This window comes from Mustela nigripes, chromosome 9 (genome assembly GCF_022355385.1).
Source record: "Mustela nigripes isolate SB6536 chromosome 9, MUSNIG.SB6536, whole genome shotgun sequence".
Taxonomy (NCBI): domain Eukaryota; kingdom Metazoa; phylum Chordata; class Mammalia; order Carnivora; family Mustelidae; genus Mustela; species Mustela nigripes.
In genome coordinates, this window is record NC_081565.1 from 76,204,667 (window position 1) to 76,222,114 (window position 17,448).

General features: G+C 38.9%; 1 protein-coding gene across 5 annotated transcripts in view; it reads left to right on the plus strand.

Annotated features, from left to right (window-relative positions):
• Nucleotides 1-17,448, plus strand: part of TRPM6 (transient receptor potential cation channel subfamily M member 6) — a 168,134-nt gene that overhangs the window by 40,068 nt on the left and 110,618 nt on the right. For 4 of the 5 annotated variants that reach the window (XM_059411853.1, XM_059411850.1, XM_059411852.1 and 1 more), the window contains exons 2-4: nt 8,193-8,272; nt 11,533-11,571; nt 16,750-16,927. In XM_059411853.1, the coding sequence (XP_059267836.1) occupies nt 8,193-8,272; nt 11,533-11,571; nt 16,750-16,927 (297 nt within the window). Of the gene's footprint in view, nt 1-8,192; nt 8,273-11,532; nt 11,572-16,749; nt 16,928-17,448 lie in introns of those variants that run through there. The other variant, XM_059411855.1, reaches the window with a different exon arrangement.

The window sequence follows — 17,448 nt, forward strand, 5'->3', positions numbered from 1 at the left end:
GAGCCTAATGTGGGGCTGGAACTCCTAACCCTGAGATTAAGACCTGAGGTCAAGAGATTGAGTCGGACACTTAATCATCTGAACCGCTCATCTGCCCCTGCAACCTATTTCCTAAATCTCTCTCAATCTGCTCAGTGATCATGGCCAAAATTGCCATTCTGCTTCCTTCTTTCCTTCCTTCCTTCCCTCCTTCCTTTGATTTTATTTATTTGGCAGAGAGCGAGAACAAGCAGGGAGAATGAGAGGGAGAAGCAGGCTCCCTGCTCTTGGGGCTTGATCCCAGGACCCTGAGACCATGACCCTAGCCAAAGGAAGACACCCAACTGATTGAGCCACCCAGGTGCCTCTCTCGTTATTTTCTTGTCAGTATTAAACTTCTTGGCTTTTCTTTGCAACATCCTACTTTCATAATCACATTTAAAAAATTTTTTTATTTAAGAGAGAAACTTGCTCTCTTCTCTACTTCAGGTATCATGTCACCATCCTGTTAGTAACTCTTTGTTTGTTATCCCCTGAACTCTTTTGCACCACATGTTTAGCTGTTTCCAGAAGTTCTTGGCTCTTTCATTTTCTCTGTTCTCTGCTCCCCAGTGACCTCATGGCTTTTACCAGAAGTGTTCTCTGAATTCTCCTCCAGGCTGAAATCTCTGCATTTCTAACCCCTGTGGCATTCTATCACCACCTCCTAAAACCTCTGTCCTCTTTCAAGGACTTTCCCAAGTCTCTTGTTCTCCCAGATACCTGCAGGCAGAGGGATTTCTGCTTCCAAGGAGCCCCACATACTTTTTTCTCCTTTGGTGTTGGTCTTCGGGACACAGTTTTACTTGTTTTTATTAGTATAATATATACCAACCAAAGTATTTTTGAATGAATGAATAAATGAATGAATGATGCTATTATTCTTAGAGATATTGATATTTTAAAGGAAGAATGGATGAACAGATAAACTATATGCTACCTATGGGTTCTCAAGGGCTCATCTCCCACTTATACTGCAGTGACATCTTTGGGATGGAGAATTTGGTAGGCACTAAAGTCAGCCATACAGTTAGAAATGAATACAGTTATCAAAATATCTTTCAAAAGTAACTCCATTGCTCATAAAGTATCATATGTGAAGATTTGATCTCTAATTGATTTCTCTATGTTGAAAAAAATAGATAAAAACTTTATGAATCTTAATATTTTTTTCATGAAAAGTATATATATTAACTAATAGGTAAACAGATTTATTACTGTTATTTAAAATGGGGCGCCCAGGTGGCTCAGTGGGTTAAGCCTCTGCCTTCGGCTCAGGTCATGATCTCAGGGTCCTGAGATCGAGCCCCACATCGGGCTCTCTGCTCAGCGGGGAGCCTGCTCCCCCCCCCCACCTGCCTCTCTGCTTGCTTGTGATCTCTCTCTTTGTCAAATAAAGGAATGAATAAAAATCTAAAAAAAATAAAATAAAATGAACTAATGAGTAAATATCTTAAGAAGTCCTAGTTCTAAATTCTGGTACATAAAGGTTGGTAGAAATTCTCCTAAAAATGAAAGTTTTTTGGAGGTCCTTGGTAATGAATATGAAGGGGTTCCAAGCTCCAAAAGTTTGAGAACTGATGCTCTTGGGAATTGTGTACTTCTGAACTTAAAATCATATTGATCACACTTAGGTTTTTTTTTTTTTTTCCTTCTTCTCACGCTTCTTTTACCTCTTACTTACTCCTTTAGCAAAAATTTTAAATTCATCCAAGTTAAATGTGTGGTATGTGTCTCTGCTGAACTTCAGGAAGTGAAATCCTATTGCAATGGTCTTTCTGCTGTGCTGCACATATATAAACCTTACTATGGATGATCTAAATAAAGTTGCCTTTAATCTGTAATTCCAAATAAAGGTGTTCTTGTCCCATAGTGTGGCGGGTTTCCAAAAAGTCAATTATTTAAGAGGATAGCTTCACTAATAACAACACTTGTAAAAGAGTATAGCTCTACCTCAAGAAAAGGCTTTTTAGACTACGTAGCTCACTCCGATGAAGTTCTAATCAAGTTTTAGATAATTTAACAGGATATTTGGAGCATCATTTAAGACCATCTGGGTACATGGGTACTCAGGGGTAGTTTGCTACTTGGAAATTGGAGAACACTGATGGTGTTAGAGGATTCCTTTTCCTTGGGTGCCCTGGTTCTTGGTCATATCCCTTCAAAGAATGAAGAGGTAGACCAGACGGAGAGTGGTGAGCAGCAAAGCAAAGGTTATTGAGCGACAGGCACAAAGCTCCTGGAAAGGGAGGGGAACTGAGAAGGTTGCCACCATAGTTTCTAAGTCTAGGGGTTTTTATGGGCTTGTTGGAAGGCTGCTTTAATTTGATGAACCTTTCATGAGCCTGTCACTCAGTCAGCGTTTTATCGTGTACGTATATGTTCCGATCATGGGGAGCGAGTAGAGCTTCCTTCCACGGGGATGTAAAATCTTTTCAAGGATGGTTTCCTCTTAGGGAAGGGGCCCTTGTCCCTGGCTGCCTTTCTTCCAATTAGCCTGCATTAATTGCATCTGATTTGAAAATATTACCAGATTAGAGTAGTTACGTAACAAATAGGCCTGGCATTCAGTTAAACGCTGTGTGTTATTCTCCAGGGACAGCTGTAAAGAATACACATAAATGAACTTCTATATCTTTTCCCTTTTTAACAAAACGATTTAACATGATCAGAGATTATAAACATTTTATTTGCAAGTTGTATTCCCCCAGGGAACTGGATAAAGCCGAAGCCTATGTGACAACAGAGGAAAGGATGTCCTAATTGTGTTAGTGCTGACATAATGGGGACTTTCACCAGTTTGGGAAGGGGTAGGATTGAGTAAGACATCAGCTTAGTGTGAACCTTTATGATATGCTCTATTTGGCTGGTCACTGTTGAGTTCTTCTGATTCCCCATTAGGCCCCGTGGGGAATTCATAAATGTTTTACTCGTGTGCTTATGAATTTATATAACATAGACGTTCGTTCCGAAGTTCTAAATGCCTTTGCTTGACAAGACAGGAAATGAAAATATCAGCTAAAGAGGAGAACTTGCATTTTAGGAGATTTTCAGTTATTTAATGGACATTCTGTTTTTAATGATGCTACCAAAATAACAAAAACAAAAACAAAAAACAATCATTACCAGCAAAAATAGTGCTCACTTTTTTTTTTAACCTCAAAAGAAGAAAACATGTAAGATTATTTTTTATGAAGTTTGCCTAAATGCTGCCTGCTGGAAAGAGTACTCATTGAAAGTGAGATCAACTTGTGGCACTGTTAGCGAAACAGATCCTTGGGTTTAGGTTATTATAGGTTTGCCCGAGACCATTAATCTTGGATCAAGGGCTCAGATGAACTATCCCTGTAGGACGTGGGCAGAACCCCACAGGAGACCCTGAGCGGACTCTTCCTGTAGATAGACTTGCTTTGCCCTGAAGCGGTTCCCCTGAGCCAAGAGATGGCGCAAGTCGGTCCACCTGTGACTCGTTTGAAGCGGTCCTTGCTCCAGAGGCGAAGCTGTATAGAGGAGACACCAGATGTCCATCTGGAGTCTGAAAACACTGCTTCTCTGCTTGGTCTGTTTTGGTGCCTCCCTGCGTATTGTAGATTCAAGATAACTAATCCAACACTTTATCCTTGTAGATTCAAGATAACTAATCCAACACTTTATCCTAACGTACATTATGATAACTTTAAGAGAAAAACAACTGTTGTGCAATTAAGCATTGTTCGTGCTATGATATGTAGAAGATAGTGTGTGGGAAACATAAAAAGGGGAGTAAGTAGTCTGCTTCACTTGGAAAAGTATTTGTTACACATTAGATTTTTTTTTTTTAAGTACAAAAGAATTTAAAAAAAAAAACAAATGACCGATAATCTGTGCAACCCGTCACCCCCGATCACCCAGCCCTCTGGATGTTAAAAAAGCAATTCATGCATACTTGTAGGATTTTTTTTTTTTAAATTAAGGAATACATCTAAAAACTATGCCTATGAGATCCCCTGAGAGAGAATTTTTTCTCTGGAAGATCTGAAAAGCCATAGTATAGAAAACTTTCAGGGAGGGGAAGGATTTGTTTTTGGACATTTCTGTGCTGTTGGCTACCCTCACCTCAGGCCTGGGATTGTAAGTAAAATCTGATTATGTTATAGGGTGAGCCACACATTGAGCCTGAGACCAACAGTTTTCCTTTTTTGTCCTCTGCCTTTCCCTCCTTCGAATAATAATGACAATCAGCAAGCACCTCCCCTCACTCTGCGGTGTGTGGGATGTGTGTGTCTGTGTGTGTGTATGTATGTATACACACGTATACATACAAATATCTATATAATGTATATATGCTATATAGAGATACGTTATGTATAATAATATATAATATATATATATTATATATAATACATATATATATAAACACCCAGCTTTGTAGGCTGCCGTGATGGCAGCAGAAATGGCATAATCTCCACTGTCAACCACAATCCATGACCGTTTTCTGCTCCAGGTGGTAGAAGCCAGCTCACTGGACATTTGTCCTCAATAGATATGGGCTATTGAATTAAAACCAACAAACATTTGGTTTCTAGTTCTCTGTTGTCCTAAACATGGGAGCCTCTTCTACATGTGCTTTAGAATATATTGAAAAGGCTATCACAATGAGGTGGGGGGGGGAGTAAGATTCAAAATTGGCAATTGTCTGAAACTCTTTCAAATTCGGCCTGCTTTTCTTTTCCTGTAGTATTGAGATAAGATCCTGAGAGTTGCCGAAGCAGAGTTTCCATGTTCTTATTAAGGCTCAGGCTTCCTGTTTACACCTTTGAAGGGAAAATTGTATTCATGGATTCCTGAGGTTCTAGTCTAGGTGTGTTCATTCTGTTGTTCATTCAGTAATGATTGGGCTGGGCCTTGGGGCAGCAGAAGTGACTGGCACAGGGCCTGTGGGCGCTGGAGTCCAGTGGGGAAAGTGGACCTGCAGAAGTCATTCATTTCTAGTATGAGAGGTCCCAGGAGGAGGATTTGGAGGTCAGGAAGTATTTTTTAGGGGAAAAAAAAAATACATCAAAGTTAAGTTCCCTGGCCACCCACCAAAACCTAATTTTTTTTCTTTTTGATATACTACTAATAATAGCTAAGCCGTATAGCCTTAGTAAGTCCCAGGGAGAATTCTAAGCCTTTAATTTATCTATTCCTTTCAACAGAGCTATGAGGTATTATTATTGCTATTATCTCCATTTTTAACATATAAGCAAACAGACATGAAGAAATTAGTTTGCTCAGATAGTCCTACCAGATGTCTAGTCTTGTAAAGAAATGAATGACAGCACAGCCTGCTTAATTTGTGTCTTATATGAGAGACCCGTTTTTGAGATTTTAATTTATTTCTTATTTATTTTTATTTTTATTTTTAAGTAATTTTTATTTATTTGTTTGACAGAGCACAGGCAGGCAGAGTAGCAGGTAGAGGGAGGGTAAGAAGCAGGTTCCCAGTGAGCAGAGAGCCTGATGTGGTATTCCATCCCATTCAGACCATGATCCGAGCTGAAGGCAGCCACTTAACCAACTGAGCTACCCAGGCGCCCCTGGAGCTCCTTTTTAATAGTTAATTTGTGTACATGCAGTTTAATGATATCAATTCATTATCTGTTTCCTTCTTTGTATTCCAAGTTCCATCAGAGCCAACATCTTGTCTTACCTGCTGTAGTATTCCCAGCGTGCAGCTTGGCCTATCCAGTATATTGGTTGAATAAATTCAGCATGAAGAGCTCTTTGAGAACATACTAATTCCCCTGTCACCCTTTTTCTCAGTGCTTTGCAAAAATTAGGGACTTAATTAATCTTGGCAGAATGAATAAATGAAATTGTTAGTTTTTGAAGAGGGGATAGGGCTTACCAATTCCAAAAGATTGTATTATTTTCTTACTATAATAAGTAGATTTTGAGTTTACTTTGTTTAGTTCATTCCAAGTTCTGTGACTCTGAATTTTTCCAAGTTTGTATGTTTTCAGTGCTTTCCCAATTTAGCAAATGTCTTTTAAAAAACTGCTGACTATGCAAAAGGGTTAAGAGGTAGAATGATTTTAAGATAAACTGAGTTTGATTTGGGAAGTTTTCCTTGTCTATAGTTTGGTTCCTGTGCATTTTAAACATATCAGTCAGTGCCCCTCCCCCCTTTTTGCTTAACAAGATCTGGATTCTGTTTACATACCATTATATTCAGTAGTCAACACTTAGGTTTAAGGTTGGTGAATATTGAACAAAATCCATGAGTTTAATATTAAAGTATACAGAGGATTCCATAACTGCCTCATGTATAATTAATTGTGGGAGAAGAAAAACTTTGCTCTTTCAGGTTTGATGGCTGGGTCTGTGAGGCAAATGGACAAGAAAAGATACCCAAGTTTATTAATTTTTAATATTGTGGTCATGACAGCATCCCAGAAAAACAGAAGTGAATACCCCAGAGATGATGATATTTGGGAATTTACATACTGTCTTCCTAGGGGAAGGGTTGGGAGATGTAGGCAATTTCAAAGAGAGTAAATGATTTTTAGAAAAGGGGAAGGGGATCCTAGAAGAAAAGGTGGGAGATACGGTAGTTAGAGACCAGGTTTGTCTGGGTGCGGTGTTGACTTCTCCTTCCTTCTCTAGAGATAAGAGTCCTTTTGGGCTGATAAAACTCCCAGGGATTTATGACAGTTGAGATCCTCTTGGAAGATCTGTCTTTAGGCAGATATAGAGAGTTCAGAGAAAGCCTCTCACTGCATCTGCTGTTTTTCAAGTGCCTCAAAATCACAGCTGAAAATCCCCTCTACGCCAAAGCAGCATGTTATAGGGCGGCATGTCCTGAACATCGGGCACCTGAGGACGGTGTGATAAGGAGGTGGCACAGCTGGGACACAGATCGATTTGTAACCCCTTGTCTGGTGCCGGGCATTCCCTGGGACTGTAGGACGAGAACAGGGGGTCCGAGGGGGGCACTGCCCTGCCATGGAGCTTAAGAAGGCTCCCTTGCAGGTTCCCGTGCACCACCCTTTCGCCACCGCTTTAACACCTGTGTGTAAAACGTTGTATCTGTATTTCTATTTTTACACCACACAGAGCTAAAAGATTTTCATATTATAAGAAGGCCAAACTCATCCGTTGGTTGGGGTGTATTGTGGGTCAAGTCTCCTCTGCTTTTGGACTTCTGCTTACGGAGGAGCTTGGCTATGACTTGTACGTAGTGTAGTAGAGTGGGGGAGAGACTTTATTAAGGGGATGAGCACGGACCAGTGTCCCACCTGGATTCACGAAGGGTCGGGGTGGTGCAGATTGAAGCAGCACAGTCTGTGGTACGCCATGCTTACAGAATGCGTGTCAGGTTGTCTATCCAGTTAGGAGGTAAACTGAGGCAAACTGTAATGACGAGAAATCGAATTGATTCGAGAGGAGGGAAAGAATTACAATTCAGGAAAACAGTGGGGCAAGCTACCTGGGAGTCCATTGAAGGCTTGGGGTGGTTTATATTTACCGGCGAGGAGTGTGAAGAGGGGAAAGTCCAGCTAGGGTCCCGGCGGTAAGTTCACTGGCTTGAGGATGGAGAGAGATTCTTGGCAAATGTTCGCTGCTCAGGAGGTAAGGCTCAGTCTTCTGGAAATAAGGCATTTACTGGAAATCGGTGTTTTAGTTTTTAAGTTCTCTTCTGCTGAGGGTACATGTGTGAGATTCTACTTTTCCATATCCTCCAGGTCCTAGTTTTAGAGGAAATCCTTTCACAGAATCTTAATGAGGTTCCAGCTTCCATGATAGCTTAATCAAAGTGGGACTTTATATATGAGAATTTTGAAATTTGAGAGCTTGAAATTCACTCTGTAGGGCTATGGCACAAGATTTTAGAGTGACTTTTAGCAGAATTAAGGGAATGCTTTAGTTATAACATGACTTCCTTCCTAGAGTTTTGTGCATTTATGGACATTTTGATGAAAACGAGATTATGGATGTATTAATTTTGTGAATGTTTTTGTGTTCACATTTGGTTCATTTGTGTCTGTGATGTGTGTGATAGAAGCCAATAAATGCTTAGCCTGTTTGGGGTTGATCTTGGCATTTTAATTCATCTTGATGATACTTGAATATATCGTGTCTACCTGAACTACTGTGGTTACATTGCTTTCTCATTTAATTATAAGGTAAAAATAACTACACTTTTTCTTTAGTCCCAGAAATCCTGGATTGAAGGAGTGTTCAACAAGAGAGAATGTAACAAAATCATACCTAGCTCAAAAGACCCTCACAGGTACAATTTTTAATTATATTTTTTCGTTTTATTTTAAGATTTTTTTAATTTATTTGACAGACAGAGATCACAAGTAGGCAGAGAGGCAGGCAGAGAGAGAGGAAGGGAAACAGGCTTCCTGCTGAGCAGAGAGCCTGACTCAGGGCTCGATCCCAGGACCCCGGGATCATGACCTGAGCCAAAGGCAGAGGCTTAATCCACTGAGCCACCCAGGGGCCCCTATATTTTTTCATTTTAAAACAACACTATTTTGAGTGACTGTTTAGGGAAAACAGTATACAGTGAATTGTCTAGAGGATTTAATCATACCTGTGAAGTTAGCATTTATTTATTTTTAATCAGTATTTGTTTGTCTTTATAAAAATAATATGTGATTATTGTAGACAAACTGGTACGATCAGGGACCTTGTTGTCAGTTTCGTACCTGACTGCAAGCCCAGAGCCTATGACAGTGCCCGTTGTGTGGAAGGCTCCTGATAGACATCTGTTTAATGACTTAATGAGGTATAAAGAAGAAAAAATTGATCATAATGACATCACTGGGATGGAGCCACTGTTAATTTTGTGGTGACTTTCATGTCTTTAATGCTCCTGTTTCTCTTAGTGGAAGAATAGAAATTAGGGAGTATTATGCTACATGAAATAATTACATTTGGCAGAGAAAGACAAACACCATATGATTTCATTCTTATGTGGAATTTAAGAAACAAAGAAAATGAGCAAAGGGGGAAAAAAAGAAACCAAGAAACAGATTTTTTAAAAATATTTATTTGACAGACAGAGATCACAAGTAGGCAGAGAGGCAGGCAGAGAGAGAGGGGGAGGCAGCCTCCCTGCTGAGCAGAGAACCTGATGCGGGGCTGGATCCCAGGATCCTGGGATCATGACCTGAGCCGAAGGCAGAGGCTTTAACCCACGGAGCCATCCAGGTGCCCTGAAGAAACAGATTCTTAACTATAGTGAACAAATTGGTGGTTACCGGAGGGGAGGTGGTGGGGGCATGGGTTAAATAGGTGAAGGGGATTGAGATGCTCTTATCAGAATGAGCACTGAGTACTGTACAGAATTGTTGGATCACTATATTGTACACCTAAAACTAACATGATACTGTGTTAACTATACTGTAATTAAAATTTTAAAAACTTAATTAAAAAAAGGTATTAGGGAAATATCTAGTGCTATATCCATTCCACCATTCCATTCCCCACAACTTCTGAATACTGAATATTCAAAATACTGTGAATATGTCTTATCCCCAACTCAAGTGTTTATGGAAAATTGTGACAACAGTGACAGTTTGGGATATTTTAGGACACTGTATTCAGATTATGCGGACAATTCCACATTTCCTGTAAAGTCTTTTTGCTTGAGCAGATAATGGATGGCAGAATGGAATGACTTGAGTTTGACCGCTCTGAGTTGTTGAGAACCATTTGGAAGCTCTACTTGTAGAACAAAGTTCAAAATAGCAGCCAGTGAAAGATAGGAGAATAAAGGGCTATGGAAAATTCCCCAGGGTAATTGGGTAATTGGGTTCCTGAAATTAAGATTGGGTGGCATTGCCCTTGGAGAGTAGAAATTAGAAGGAAGGGAAAAATAGAAGAGCAGTATTGTAATTAGGGGGACCACTCTATTTTTAGGCTCTTTTTAGCATTTGACCTTATATTCATTTAAAGTTTAGAAATCACAGTTGTATGCCTATGAAGGGTAGCATGGTGAGGTCACTGCAATTCTTGTTCTTTGGGGATGACTAAAACAGTGTTCCTTGCTTTTGTTAAATATTTACTAGCCCTACCCTCACTGAATTACCTGGGGTTTGTAAGCCCCATGATTGGAAGTTCTCATTTTTCCCCCTAATAAAATGTTTACAGAATGGCAGGGTAAACTCACTTTTCCCCCTTCATCTTTTACGGTATCTTGTAATGTGGTGGTGGTTACAATGGAAGGCAGACTGAGCTCACACAGTCCATCTGTTTCTGTAATGGAATCATAATTATAATCATCTTCATAATCTTAAACGTCATGAAATATGATAACCTATAGGCCATTAGTCCACAGACTCAAGAAGAATATCGATGATCATAATTTCATATTATGGAATGGTCCAAGATCTGCATTTTATGTAAAAAGGTGGTCTTTATGTGATTGTGGAAAAAAAATTATTGGGTGATTACGGATCTTGCTTTGCCATTCTTTTTCTTAGATCCCAGTAAGAATCTCAAATTTGTAGCTTTTATGAATTTTTCTTCTTGATGGTGCAGAAGAAAAAAGTGGTAGTTTGTGATTTTAAATTTAGATAAAAGTTGATCTTTTATCAGTTATTTTTATGGTTCCTCATAAGAAACAGAAATGATAGATTTGATTACAGTGCCTTTTTCCTTCTTATTTTGAAATTGTTCTTGAAGTGAAGCTTCTGAGAAAAGATAGTCCCAAAAGGCTAGGACGGGAAGAAATGAAAGGCCTAAGTATTTGTTTCTGAATAATGTAGAATAACCCTGAGTCTTTGAATGCTGTCCTTTCTTGCATTGTTTTAGCTAGTATTCTCTTCTAGTTAAAACTTCTTTATACCTAAAATAAGACCTTTGATGATCACGATGATCCCCTAACTTCAGAAGGTTCTTTTTGAATCATGAAAAGAAAGATTAATAAGGATAATACTTACAATCATACCAACTGTCTTTTGATTTGATAGTGTTTTATGGTTTTAAAATAGTATCTATATTGTATTATAACTAATATATAATATATATTTAATATATAAATATATATTATATATTAAATATGATTATATGTCTACATATTGTATATTTATAAATATATAAACATATTTTTTAATTCTCAGAATTCTCAAGAATTCTGTCACCTTCATAAGTGTAATGAAAATAACAGCCACCAATAGTATATATACTGCAGTGTATCACTGTGAGACACATTACACACATCTCAGGTAATCCTCTTAATAACCTTACAGGCCAGATACTACTTCCAAATGCAGAAACCAGTGCTTAGAGAAATTGTTAAATACATGAGATTTCAATCCAGGTATTTAGGTTCCAAATTCAGCATTCTGTTAGTTAGGTCATGGTTGCTGCAGTGTAATTTGGAAAACAACATATGGGACTGTTTGGGGATGACATAGGAAGTACTCGGCAAACCCTGATTTTTAGACCAAGGAAAACAATGGGTATTTATGGTACAAGCATTGAATATACTTTCAGATATATCACTAACCTAACAGAGGTTTTGTGTTTTTAATTTAGATGTACTGCAGGATGCCAGGTCTGCCAGAATTTAATCAGGTAAGACCTAGATAAATAAGATTTCTGTTAATATTTAGGCGCTTGGTTTAAAACTTATTGAGACAGCTCTCTTACAACTTGAATGGACTCAGTGAAAGGGCTTTATTGGTGTGTCCTATTTACCTTGCCAAAGGAAGATTTTTGTTTGTTTGTTTAGATTTTATTTATTTATTTATTTATTTATTTATTTGAAATCGAGAGCACGAGCTAGGGGGTAGGGCAGAGGTAGAGGGAGAAAAAAGCAGGCTCTCCCCACCCGGATCGGGGACCCTGGGATCACGACCTGAGCTGGAGGCAGACACTTAACTGACCGAGCTGCCCAGGTGCCCCTCCAAGGGAAGTTTAAAAAAGAGATGTGGGAATTTTTTGAAGGATGGTGATTATTTGAATGCAATAGATTGATTACTTAAATTACCGAGACATGTAAATGGCAAGGGCCTTTGGCAAGAGCTTCTACCAACTGAAATACTTATAAAGCATCACATTTTCATTTGCTTATGTTCTATTTTATTTGTCTGTTTGAGAGAGTGAGAGAGTATGAGCGGTGGGGAGGGGGCCGAGGGGCAGAGGCAGAGGGAGAGGGAGAGAGGATGTCGCAGGCTCCACACTCAGTGCAGAGTCTGAAGCGGGGCTCCATCTCAGCACTCTGAGACCACGACCTGAGCCAGCGTCAAGAGTCAGACACAGCTGGGCCACCCGGCTGCCCCTGTATTGTATTTGGGTCACAAAGATGGTTTGTTCCTGTAGAGCACTGTGTTTGACCTATGGTTTGTGATCATACCAAGCTCTATTTCTGACACCAGTTTTGACATGTGTGTTTTTTTTCCCAACACACCACCAGGTAATTAACTAGATTCTGCCAGCGTCTACATGGAGATAGCATCAGTTCCCATGGGTTAAGAGCCTAGTCACACTAGACTACCCTTCCTCCCCCTAGGTCAGGGGCCAGTCACAAGTCCACGTTATCACCTGTGCTTCTGACTGATAGGCTAGAGATCAGAGGTTCCCAAGAACTCTTCCGTGGGTTCAGTTAGTGTGCTAGCTGGGCTCCCAGATCCCAGAGAAACATTTGCTTACAGTTTCTTAAAAAGGATGTTATAAAAGATAAACAGCCAGATGGAAGAGATGCATAAGGCCAGCTGTGTGCGAAGGGGCTGAGCTCTTTCTCAGCAAGCCACTCTTCTAGCACACCCACCCCCCCAACCCCCAATCACCAACCTGAAGTCTCTGAATGCCATCCTTTTGGGGTTTTATGGAGGCTTCATTATGTAGGTAGGATTGGCTGAGTCATTGGCCATTGGTGGTTGATTCTGGTTGAATCATTGTCATTCATGGTTGATTCAACCTTCAGCATCTTTATCTTTCTTAGCAGTTAGGAGATCTCAAGGGTTTTGGGCATCTGTGCCAGAAACGTAGGGTAAAGACCAAGTCTGTGTTTATTATAAATCATAATACATAACCTCATGGACAGAAATAACTCCAGCAGATTACAAATATTAGTGGTGATTTGCATTTTATTTTATTTATTTTTTTAAAAAGATTTTATTTATTTATTTGACAGGCAGAGATTACAAGTAGGCAGAGAGGCAGACAGAGAGAGAGGGGGGGAAGCAGGCTCCCCGCTGATGCGGGGCTCGATCCCAGGACTCTGGGACCATGACCTGAGCCTAAGGCAGAGGCTTTAACCCACTGAGCCACCCAGGCGCCCCGTGATTTGCATTTTAAACTACATGTTAGTAACTGGTTTTACCTTTCTCTTTTGTTAATGGAGGAAAATGAAAATTTCCTTAATTTTGGTCCTAGTTCACCTTATGGATTGGCTCAATGTTAAATTTATTTTTGTAAAAGAAAAAATCTGGAATCCCAAGTTTGGCAAATCATGGGGAAAGGAAAACACCATCATCCACAGATGGAGGTGTAGAGGAAGGATAAGGTTGCTGGGTGTATTGGTCTGCTCAGGCTGCCGTAATAGACGACCACAGACTGGGTGGTTTAAACAATAACAGTTTTATCTCAGAGCTGTGTAAGTCTAAGATCGAGGTGCCATCAGAGTTGGTTTCTGATGAGGCCTCTCTTATTCTGCAGGAAGCTGTGTCTTCACATGGCCTTTGCTCTGTACCCTGATAGAGTTCTTGTGTCTCCTTCTCTTTTATAGACACTATCCCTATCAGGTTAGAGTCCCACCTCCAAGACCTCATTTCAACTATTACTGCCTTGTAGGCTCTGTCTCCAGACATAGGCACACGGGGGATTAGGATTTCAACATAACAGATTCTGGGTGACTCGATTCATTTCCTCACACTGAATGAAGCTTTTCCATTTGACTAACCTCTTTTACCTTTCCTCCAATTATTTTTTATTTTTACTTTTTAGTAATTTACAATTTGCTAAAATTGAAAGCAAGTATAAGACTATATTGAAAAGAAGTGAAAAGGCTACATTTACTCCTTCTGCTTCCTACTTTATTCTCCAGAACATTTCCCGGGCAATATTTTCCCAACTTTGCAATCTTCAGAGGTAACGAATATGAATGATACTAGAAAAACATCTATTTCACACTATCCAGAAATTAAAAGTTGTCGAAACTTATCATTTTGGAACATAGCTAAGACCTTTTTTCATGTGGAGGGTGAAATATCCTGGGGTAGTTACTGAGCAGTCTGTCGTAGCCACTTCTGGTGTCATTTCTGTTATACAACAAATTCCCATGTTTGTGGCTCTGTTTCTAAGCTTTTTTCTTTTAGTGCCTTTGATCTACTTCTTTTCCTGGTAAATGCAACTGTTCTTCATTATTACAGTTTTGTAATGTATCTTAATATCTGACAGGGCGAGTCCTCTGCACTTTATTTTTTTTTAATACCAGCTTACTCTTAGACAACTTGCACATTCGTATAAATATTAGAATCGCTTTGTCAGATTCTCTGAAAAATTCTTTTAAGATTTTGATGGGTATTTTGTAGAATTTATTAAAATAATTTGGGAGGGATTTGGCATTTGGCAGCTTTACAGAGTTGGTTCTCAAGGTAAACTTTTAGTTAGTGATGTATAATTTGGAACTTCTGAAAGTTTTAATTCTAAAAGGATGGGACATGGATGCTTTAAAAAAAATTAGGGGTAATTGGTTTCTTCTATGGGGTCATCATGCCGCAATTTAATGACCTGGTAAAAACTGGAATGAACCTATATTGATTCAAGTGAAATGGATTAGGCTCGAAAAATACTTAGAGCAAAGAGGGTTCAAACTGAAAAATGGTCCTTTGCAAGGTCAGTGACTTATCTTTCCAGGTGTGAATTAGGGTTGCCTGCAGTCGTTCATGTTCTGTTTAGAAAAACTCACAGGGAAGTGAATCATTCAGCTTATGAATAGATGTTTTTCCTTTTTGAAGACTATCGCTCATTCTGAAAGATAAGCAGGTGATACATTTCTCTCTAGCAGATTCTGATTATGTGTGTTCTGTGAATTTGAGATTATTACTCCGGCCTTTGAGTCAGGGGCCCTCCATATACAACTCCGAAATGGTCCTCTGACTTCTTGTTGTCATCCTGTTTCCTTGCTTAGTTGAACCCCATAACTTGTACACGTTTTTATGTTGCTTTTCACACATACACATACAAAAAAGCCTGAATCACTCAAAAAGCTGAATAACTTCTTTACATATAATAGATATATGAAAGTTCTACATGCTCAAATTTTAATTTTTCTTCCTGATTTTTTAAATTAATGAAACAGAAGGTTATTGTCCTGTCACCAGTATGATGATTGTTATAGTTAGTTAGTTTTTATATAGTTTTACTTATTTAATTTATTTACTTTTTTAAAGATTTTATTTATTTATTTGTCAGAGAGAGATCACAAGCAGACAGAGGCAGGCAGAGAGAGAGAGAGGGAAGCAGGCTCCTGCTGAGCAGAGAGCCCGATGCCGGCCTCGATCTCAGGACCCTGAGATCATGACCTGAGCCGAAGGCAGCGGCTTAACCCACTGAGCCACCCAGGCGCCCATTTTTTATATAGTTTTAGTTTCAAAGAGATTTAACCCTCTAATTTGCTTCGTTTTGTTACACAATAGAAATTATGGCCATGTATCGAAAATAATTTTTAAAACTTTATTTGCAGGAACATTTATTAAATATTCCTTTGTAATTATATCGCCTATATTTATTATTTAATTTATATTCATAGTCAAGCCTCGTATATGGCTATTTTCTTGTGGCAGCTCTGTATTTATTCTCTGAAGTTGAATGTTTTTCAGCATTAATGTTCTTTCCTTTTGATGTACATATTATGTTTTACATGAAAACATTTTCTGAGTCTCCTTAAGTATTGTACGTTAGAGATTTTTAGTTTTTTTTCTTAACAGTCTTGTTGAGATATAATTGATATGAAATAAACCGCACGTATTTAAAATGTACAATTTGATTTTTTTTTTTACCATCTTAACCCTTTTAAGTGTATAGTTCAGTGGTGTTAAGTATATTTCTGTTGTTGTACAACAGAACTTTTTCATCTTGCAAAACAGAAATTCTGTGTCCATTAAACAATAACTCCCCGTTGGCTGCTCCTTCCAGTCCCTGGCCACCACCATTCTACTGTCTGTCTCCTTGGATTTAACTACTCTAGGTACCTCAAATAAGTGGAATCCTACAGTACTTGTTTTATGACTGATTCATTTCATTTAGCATAATATCCTCAAGATTTATCCCTATTGTAGCGTATTACAGGTTTCTTCCCTTTTTAAGACTGAATAATATTCATATATATATATATATATATATATATATATATACCATGTTTTGTTTACCCATTCATCTGGATAAACTTGGTATTATGAATAATACTTTATAATACTTACATGAACAATGGACACTTGGTATTATGAATAATGCTTTATAATGCTTACATGAACATGGGTATGCACAAGATTTTTAGCATTTTTTTTTAAACATTCACTAGATGATTTTAAGGTGCACCTAAGGGCGAGGCCCACTGAGGGGGTTTCAAAACTCAGAAGATAACCTAGTGATATTAAATCTAATCTAAATCTTATGTGAGGTTTTAAAAAAATTGTCATATATGCCATCTGTATATTACCTTAGGAAAGTGTAGAAACATTACACCTGCTTTCTGTTTTGACATTGTGTGTTTTCTATTCTGAAACTGGTTTTCATCCCATATTTAAGGTGTTACTGTGGGCGACTGATTGGAGACCATCAGGGGATAGATTATTCCTGGGCCATCTCAGCTGCCAACGGTAATGAAAATGAACAATGGTCTGTTGAAAAGCATACGACAAAAAGCCCTACAGACACATTTGGCACTATTAATTTTCAAGATGGAGAGCACACCCACCACGCCAAGGTTTGCTAATAACTCACATTATTTTTGCTTGTTTTTAACAGAGGATAACCTCCAAATGTTTCTGCAAATCTTCTCTCCAAGTGTAGATGATCAGATAACTGAGTTTTATTGCAAAAATTATCTGTGTTATTGACCTCTTTGTGAAAATGACCTGACCCGTCTCTCTCCTTTCTGTCTGAGGGACATGGGACCTTTCCCGGGTGTGGTGTGGCAAGCTTTTTATTTGACCCGTTTTAGCAAGCTTATGCCTTCTCTATGGGGAATAGCTTATAGCTCTTGAGACAGTTGCAAAAGGGCTGTCCTTTTGTTAAGGAATGGAGGAAAGTCCCTGCCAAAGGCATGGTTTTAGCTGAAGCAAGGGCGTAGCCATCACTAGTACCTTGCGGCTGTTCCTGCCTGCTATGTCCTTATGATGATTGTCCGTAGGCTTTCCAGGCCAGTTTTGTTCCTGTCCCTAATAAGATAATTTTGCATGTAATTTGCATAATACTTAAGGGTCAGGTATCTCTGAGGTGTTTTTT